Genomic DNA, 9232 nt, shown 5'->3' on the forward strand with positions numbered 1-9232 from the left:
CCAAGCATAATGTCCAGTCTTTTGATGAATCCTAGTGGTTCACTATTTCCAGAGTGCAATTGTGCCTCCAAGCTACCATTGGGCATGTACTGGAGCAGCAGAGCTCTGAAATCCAAGTTGGAACAGGTATTCAGTATCTGTATCAAGTTGCGATGCCGAGCCATCCGCAACACTTGACATTCAGTATCAAAGCTCCTCACGGCCTGCTCAAAGTGCATGTTGAGCACTTTTATTGCGACCACCAAACCATCATCCAGTTTGCCGTTGAAAACTTTGCCAAAACTTCCAACTCCAATAGGTTGTCCATGTTGAAATTTTCAGTGGCACGAACAATCTCATGGTAGGATACTAATCTATGGCTGGTCAGATCAGCCATACCAAGAGAAGTCGTAACATTTGGCTGCTGCTTATTTTTCTTTCTGAACATTAGGCATAAGACAATTGTTATAACCCCAAGTGTTATTATGACAGTCGGGAGCACAAATCTTAGCAAGTGTCTGTTGGTTGGGTGAGAATCGCCAAGGCATGGTGAAAATCCAAGACGCAGGGCACCACACAATCCGGCATTTCCCATCAAAGATTCCGCACTGATATTTGAGAAAATACCTCCATCTGGTATTTCACCTTGGAACTTATTGAAAGAGAGGTTCAAGCTAGTCAGAAAAGTAAAGTTGGCCAGATACTTCGGAATAGTACCAAAAAGGTTGTTTAAAGATAGGTCCAATGCCCCTAGGTTAACTAACTTTTTGAAAGATTCTGGGATTGTACCTTGCAGCTTGTTGTGTGATAGATCAAGGTAGCTTAACAGTCCATGTTGTCCAAATGAAGTCGGAAGGCTACCAACCAAGCTGTTGGCAGATATATCTACCGTGTCTATTGCTTCCATGGAACCAAGATCAGAGTACAATTCACCGGTGACGGAGTTGTTAGATAGAAATAATTGACGAAGGTTACTGAGGTGGAATAAGCTTTCAGGTATGGTTGAAGACAGCTGGTTATATGCTAGTGAAATGATTTCTAGCATACTTAGATTACCAATACCATTTGGGATGGCACCAGAAAAATTATTTTCTTGGAGAGATAATATGTGCAATCTATTTAAGGTACCAATTTGTGATGGGATTGAGCCAAAAAGGCTATTCCCGGTTAGATCAAGTGCCTCGAGATTCTTCAATAGTGTTATGGATTCAGGGATTAGGCCTCTTAATTGGTTTTCATAAAGGATTATTACTTTTAGATCACTTAGATTTGATATTGGTGCTGGGAAACCGCCAGTTAAATGATTAGTGCCTGCATCAAAGTGTGTCAAGCTTCTAGAGAGGTTTCCAATGTGATCAGGAATGATCCCGGTGAACGAACAGTTGTATATGGCAAGGTATCGGAGTTGTCTGCAGTTGGAGAAAGTGGCCAAGAAATCAAGTGTTCCCTCAAGAGGATTGCTTCCAATATCAAACCACTCAAGGGCCCTGAGGTCCCCAATAGATGTTGGGACTGGTCCAGTTAAAATAACACATTGCTAGGCTTCAGGTCACAGTGTAGGACAACTTGACCGTGATGATGGTGCAGATACTCCATTGCCTCCGACACGCCAAGCATAATGTCCAGTCTTTTGATGAATCCTAGTGGTTCACTATTTCCAGAGTGCAATTGTGCCTCCAAGCTACCATTGGGCATGTACTGGAGCAGCAGAGCTCTGAAATCCAAGTTGGAACAGGTATTCAGTATCTGTATCAAGTTGCGATGCCGAGCCATCCGCAACACTTGGCATTCAGTATCAAAGCTCCTCACGGCCTGCTCAAAGTGCATGTTGAGCACTTTTATTGCGACCACCAAACCATCATCCAGTTTGCCGTTGAAAACTTTGCCAAAACTTCCAACTCCAATAGGTTGTCCATGTTGAAATTTTCAGTGGCACGAACAATCTCATGGTAGGATACTAATCTATGGCTGGTCAGATCAGCCATACCAAGAGAAGTCGTAACATTTGGCTGCTGCTTATTTTTCTTTCTGAACATTAGGCATAAGACAATTGTTATAACCCCAAGTGTTATTATGACAGTCGGGAGCACAAATCTTAGCAAGTGTCTGTTGGTTGGGTGAGAATCGCCAAGGCATGGTGAAAATCCAAGACGCAGGGCACCACACAATCCGGCATTTCCCATCAAAGATTCCGCACTGATATTTGAGAAAATACCTCCATCTGGTATTTCACCTTGGAACTTAGTGAAAGAGAGGTTCAAGCTAGTCAGAAAAGTAAAGTTGGCCAGATACTTCGGAATAGTACCAAAAAGGTTGTTTAAAGATAGGTCCAATGCCCCTAGGTTAACTAACTTTTTGAAAGATTCTGGGATTGTACCTTGCAGCTTGTTGTGTGATAGATCAAGGTAGCTTAACAGTCCATGTTGTCCAAATGAAGTCGGAAGGCTACCAACCAAGCTGTTGGCAGATATATCTACCGTGTCTATTGCTTCCATGGAACCAAGATCAGAGTACAATTCACCGGTGACGGAGTTGTTAGATAGAAATAATTGACGAAGGTTACTGAGGTGGAATAAGCTTTCAGGTATGGTTGAAGACAGCTGGTTATATGCTAGTGAAATGATTTCTAGCATACTTAGATTACCAATACCATTTGGGATGGCACCAGAAAAATTATTTTCTTGGAGAGATAATATGTGCAATCTATTTAAGGTACCAATTTGTGATGGGATTGAGCCAAAAAGGCTATTCCCGGTTAGATCAAGTGCCTCGAGATTCTTCAATAGTGTTATGGATTCAGGGATTAGGCCTCTTAATTGGTTTTCATAAAGGATTATTACTTTTAGATCACTTAGATTTGATATTGGTGCTGGGAAACCGCCAGTTAAATGATTAGTGCCTGCATCAAAGTGTGTCAAGCTTCTAGAGAGGTTTCCAATGTGATCAGGAATGATCCCGGTGAACGAACAGTTGTATATGGCAAGGTATCGGAGTTGTCTGCAGTTGGAGAAAGTGGCCAAGAAATCAAGTGTTCCCTCAAGAGGATTGCTTCCAATATCAAACCACTCAAGGGCCCTGAGGTCCCCAATAGATGTTGGGACTGGTCCAGTTAAATAGTTTGATTCTAGTAATAGTCTAGACAGTTGGGATAGGTTACCAACAAAAGCTGGAAAGGACCCTGTCAGTTGATTTTCTGAAAGGTGTAAAAGCGTGAGTTGACTCATTTGTCCTAATTCATCCGGAATCTTTCCACTCAGACTACAACGTGAGAGGTCAAGCACACTGAGCATAGTCAAATTGCTGAGCTCACTTGGAATTGCCAAGGAACCGTTGCAACATGGGCAAACTAAAGCTTTGATTGCTAGGGATGGATCCTGTTAAGTACCGATTGCCCACGAGGCTCATAATCTGTAATTTGGACATGTTGAAAATTGTTGGAGGTACCGGACCAGAAAGCTGATTTGCCTGCAAGTTGAGGTACTCAAGCATGGGACAGGAAGCAATACCGGGTGGTATTGGCCCTGATAGGCTGTTGTTCCCAAAGCCAAGACCAACTAACAGAGGCGTGTTGTTGAACAATTGATTTGGTATTATGCCACTTAAGTAGTTTGTCCCAAGCTGTATGTGCCTAAGATTGCCCAAGTTGTGCAAATCATGCGGTATTTTCCCAGAGAGATCGTTCTTTACTAGAACAAGGGAGTTTAGCTTTGTGAGGTTTCCTATTGTACGAGGGATGATGCCTGACAATCCGTTAAGGCCAAGATCAAGAACGACCAGACGACTCAACCTTCCAATATCAGGTGGGATGGATCCTGTGAGGTTTGTGTTGGTGAGGTTTAGGACATGGAGGAAAGAGAGATTACCAAGATATGGGGAGACCAACCCTTGGAGCGGCATGCCTGGTAGCACGAGAGCGGTGACGCGCTGCCGACGCCGACTGCAAGAGACGCCAACCCAGTGGCAGAAGGATGTGGCGGTTGTCCAGTTTTGTCCAAGAATGCCAATAGGATCGGAGAGCTGCGCCTTGAACTCGAGCAGCGCGGCGAGGTCAGTGCCATTGTTGCTAGGAAGGGAAGGAGCAGCGAGCACAGGTGCTGGCTGCAAGAAGATTAGTGTGAGTATCATGAGGGGAAATGCCATGGCCATGAGCAGTGCTGGGTGCTCTCGCACTATGTAAGAGCTTGGGATTTGTGGAGAGTGTTATATGGCTGCTGCTATTGCTACATGGTTTACTTATAGAGCTCTTCCATGGTAGTACATCATGAGCTTAATCCTAGCCAGTGACTGGAAAAGGTTGATAAGAAAAGTAAGGCATTGACTCCATGCGTTGACCCGCAGTTGGCCACTGTGGTGGTCTAGTCTTTGTTTAGTCGTTGGAAACCAGGATGGGTAGGCTAAGGATTGACTAACTAGTGACCATGCGGGTGTTTCCCATTCAGATTGAGTGGTATGTTTGAAGGAAGTATCAATCAAGATATTGTTTGATAGATCTGTTTGGCAACTTCCATTCCATGTGGTTGGAATGAAAGGAAATTAGGAAGTGGTGGAGTTGATGATAAGGTGATGTTTATTAATAATTTGAAATCAAATCATATAGTTTTTTTAATAAGAAACTAGAAATTATTCCTTTTGTGCCTCCATCGATATATTTTTCAAGTAAAAGCTTATGAGCAGCAACCATAAGTACTCTCTTCTTAAATAGAGTAGGCCAAACTTAACAACGACAACATACATCATTGTCAAGTCCTGCAATCGGGAATTTGGCAGCCACGTATGTAGTCATTGATTTAGTCATATTTGTCGCATGTTCACACTTGATGACAGCTTGGACTGCATGGTTTTCTCCGTTGTCTGACTCAAGATTCTGACAGATTGTGAGATGAACTCTGCCCACACTAGACAACAACTTGTAATTGTGAAGTGGACTAGTAGTATTGCATGACTTCCTCCGAAAATGACTCTAGATATTAAGTTGATGCACAAGCTGCAGTTGGTTGTTTGTCTTATGCATTCTAGTGATATTTTTCACAGAAATGAAAAATGTTATCGTCCATCTGGGCTGTCGGATACTCAGATGCCGGCTACAAGAGACACCCACCCAGTGGCAGAAGGATGTACCGGTTGTCCAGTTCGCACCAAGAATGCCAATAGGATCGGAGAGCTGCGCCTTGAACACAAGCAGGGCGGCGAGGTCAGTGTCATTTTTGCTAGGAAGGGGAGAAGCAGAGGGCATGGGCGCTGGCAGCGAGAAGATCAGTGCGAGTATCATGAGGGGAATTGCCATGGTCATGGACAGTGCTGGCTACACAGGTCTGTTCTTAATTAGAGTCATATTTGTCGCATGTTCACACTTGACAACAGCTTGGAGCCTTGGACTGCATGGATTTTTCTGTAGTGGGATGATCTCTGCTCACACTTGACAGCAACCTGTAATATGTACGTAATGTAGTAGAACAAGTAAAATTGAATAATTACTGTAGTATTTTTCACTGAAAAGAAAAAGGCCTATCGTCCATCAGGGTTGTCGGATACTCAGATGTCACTACCAGATTGGAAATCCCAATCCCTCCCCCCTTGGGTCAATCCCGGAATTAAGCAGCGTGATTTGGGGTTGGAGATAGGTAATACCTTGGTGTGCCGCCGACCGAGGAGGCGCTCGGCTTTAGTTCTCCTGCACGCTGGGAGCACGATTCCCAAACGAGAGAACGGGTGGCGGTGGTTGCGAGGCGGAGGCAGCGCCGGCGCCCGGAGCCCGGAGAGAAACGCCGCGGTGCCGGCCTGTTATTATTATTTTTGAAAAATTATACATCTATTTTCTCCAAACTAAAATTATTTTGTAATCACTTTAATAAGAAAATTTGTATTTGAAAAAAGCTTTCATAAGTCAAGGGGATTTTTTTTATTTTTTTTCATACTATGTGAGTTCATTGATGCATTTCAATTTTCACGTTGCTAGTGATAAGTTAATGAACTAAGATTTTCTTTTTCGCGCGAGACATTTGGAGTGTTTGATCTGGCAGCATGAGTCACGACGCAGAACAAGGACGCGTTGGTTACCAGCATTCACCCCAACCAGGGCCACACGTGAAGAATTTGTTAGACAATGTAACGTGAACATGGTGCAATATAAACCGTGTCACGTATAGATTGGGGTAGCGTTGCGTGTGTTGTACTCCAGGTGGTTTAAGGTTAGTTGAGATTGATCCTTATCTTGTATAGGTTGTTAGCTTGAGGATCAATCCGGTAACAACCTGAACCACCTCCCTTGTATCTATGGTCTATAAATAACACGCAACGCGTCCCTGCGAAAGCATACGCTTCAACCAATTTTACATGGTATTCAGAGCCTAACCTCTAGCGCATCCCAAAACCCTAGCCATGGCCTCAAGCTCCACCGCCGCCGCCGCTGAACCAGCCCTCATTCCCATCGCCGATCGCCTCCATCGCTCCAACTTCCTGGTGTGGCGTGCTCAGGCGATTGCTGCCATCCGTGGCGCTCAGCTCGTCGCCTACATCAACCCCGACAGAGAAGAGCCGGCGCCCAAGCTCATGGACAAGGAGGGCAAGCCAACAGATGCGCCCAACCCTGCGTATGAGATCGCCAGGGCGCAGGATTCCCAGGTTCTGAGTTTTCTGTTCAATTCAGTCTCACCTCCTGTGATGATCCAGATCGCCCACTGCACCACGGCCTCGGCAGCATGGACTGCCATCACGGAGATGTTCATCTCCCAAACCCAGGCGCATGTGGTGAACACGAAGATCGCCCTGTCCAACACCAAGAAGGGCACCGCAACTGTCGCCGAATACATTGACCGCATGAAGGCACTCGGAGATGAGCTGGCTTCTGTTGGGAAGCCCCTCACCGACGATGACATGGTGTCATACATCCTCGCCGGCCTCGACTTCGACTACATGGGCTTTGTCTCCTCCCTGTGCGCCAGGGCCGAGCCAATCAAGGTGAACGAGCTCTACTCCCTCCTCGTCGGCTTCGAGAACAGGCTCGCCATGGTCGATGGCGGGGCCCACTTCTCCACTTCCTGCGCACACGCCACCTCCCCCTCGAGAACAGGCTCGCCATGTTCGATGGTGGGCACCAATCCTCCCACTCCTCTGCCAACGCCGTCTCTCGTGGCGGTGGTCGCGGTGGACGAGGAGGTGGACGTGGCGGAGGCCGCAGAGGTGGAGGCGGCGGCCGCGAACAAGGCCATGGAGGTCGCGACCAAGGAGGTGGCCGCAACAATCTACCTGAAGTCTTCTGTCAGATCTGCTCCAAGCCAAATCACGTTGCTATGGAGTGCTACCGCCGCTTCGACATCGCGTTCACCAAGGAGAAGAGCGCAGCAGCTGTCAACACCAACACCAGCTCCTATGGGGTCGACACCAACTGGTACGTCGACACAGGGGCTACAGATCACATTACCAGTGAGCTTGACAAGCTCACCATGAGGGAGAAGTACTCCGGCCAGGATCAAGTGAACATGCCCAATGGCGCAGGTATGAAAATTAGCCATGTTGGTCAAGCCTATATTCATACCCCTACTCGCAATCTTCATCTTAAAGACATATTGCATGTTCCTAAAGCAACCAAGAACTTGATCTCTGCTCATCGATTATCACATGACAATCATGCCTTTCTTGAAACTCATCCACACTATTTCTTTGTCAAGGACAAGGCAACGAAGAAAACCCTCCTCCAAGGCAGATGTAGGGGTGGCCTCTATCCCCTCTCATCTGCACCTTTGAGCTCGGGCAGGCAGGCGTTTGGTTTGGTGTCCCCAAGGTCGCTCCTTCAAGTGGGCACAGCCGATTAGGTCACCCTTCGTCGACAATCGTTCAGCATGTTCTTAGGAAGAATAAAATTTCCTTTTCAAATAGTGAGTTGAATAAAGAGAGTATATGTGATGCTTGCCAAAAAGGCAAAAGTCACCAACTCCCCTATCCAAATTCCATTAGTGTTTCCAATGCTCCTTTAGAGCTAGTATTTTCTGATGTATGGGGGCCTGCCCGAGATTCTATTAATAGGAAGAATTATTATGTGAGTTTCATCGACGATTTCAGCAAGTTCACTTGGATTTACATTCTTAAACATAAGTCTGAAGTGTTCAAAATATTTCATGAATTCCAAGCTCTTGTTGAACGACGTTTTAATCGTAAAATCATCACCATGCAAACAGATTGGGGTGGTGAGTACGAGCGTTTAAACTCCTTCTTCCGGCAAATTGGCATCACCCATCACGTCTCTTTTCCCCACGCACACCAGCAAAATGGATCAGCCGAAAGGAAGCATCGGCATCTTGTGGAAGTTGGACTTTCACTATTAGCACATGCCTCCATGCCATTGAAATTTTGGGATGAGGCTTTTATAGCTGCCACAAACCTTATCAATAGAACTCCCAGTAAGGTGATAAATCTTGAAACACCTCTCGAACGATTGTTCCAAGAAAAACCAAACTATCATGCTCTCCGCACCTTTGGGTGCGCGTGTTGGCCTAATCTCCGCCCATTCAACTCTAAGAAGCTTGAATTTTGCTCCAAACGTTGTGTTTTTCTTGGATATAGCAATCTTCATAAAGGGTTCAAGTGTTTGGAAGTAGCTGCCGGACGGGTCTACATATCTCGTGATGTCGTATTTGATGAAACCGTCTTTCCCTTTGCTTCACTAAATCCTAATGCCGGTGCTCTTAGGTCAGAAGTTCTTCTTCTTCCTGACAATTCTGTCAACAAAGAGCCTCTTGATCATGGGGATGAAATTAGTGCTAATCCATCGGTTAATTTTCATGCAAATCCTGCCATCAATTTTGGAGGAAATCCTGTTGTGTGTCCTGATTTTATGCAGCAGCCTGACGCGGAACACGAGGAGGATCCAGGTGCAGGCGGCGATCCCGAGCGAAATCCCTAAACCGCCGCGCCTGCCGGTGGGGACAGCGACCCGCTCACGCGCGCCCGCGACACATCCACGCCCTCGTCTCTGCGCGCTGCCGCTGACTGCGGGCCCTCTGGGAGCAGCCCCACAGCGCACTCTGGATCAGGCGGTGTTGGGGAACGTTGCAGAAAACAAAAATTTTCCTACGGTTTCACCAAGATCCATCTATGAGTTCATCTAGCAATGAGTGATTGGATGCATCTACATACCTTTGTAGATCGCGAGCGGAAGCGTTCAAAGAACGGGGATGAGCTAGTCGAACACGACGTGATCCAAATCACCGGAGATCCTAGCACCGAACGGACGGCACCTCCGCGTTCAACACACGTA

At 46.2% G+C, this 9232-nt stretch overlaps 1 protein-coding gene across 1 annotated transcript; it reads right to left on the reverse strand.

Moving 5' to 3' along the window:
• Positions 1-1500: 1500 nt before the first annotated feature.
• On the reverse strand, positions 1501-4125 carry LOC125528239 (LRR receptor-like serine/threonine-protein kinase FLS2). The gene is given in 3 exon segments (XM_048692734.1): positions 1501-1883; positions 1886-3300; positions 3302-4125. Coding segments are annotated over 3 exon segments (2622 nt in total).
• Between the last annotated feature and the right edge of the window lie 5107 nt (positions 4126-9232).

The sequence above is a fragment of the Triticum urartu genome, unplaced genomic scaffold (genome assembly GCF_003073215.2).
Source record: "Triticum urartu cultivar G1812 unplaced genomic scaffold, Tu2.1 TuUngrouped_contig_4734, whole genome shotgun sequence".
NCBI lineage: Eukaryota > Viridiplantae > Streptophyta > Magnoliopsida > Poales > Poaceae > Triticum > Triticum urartu.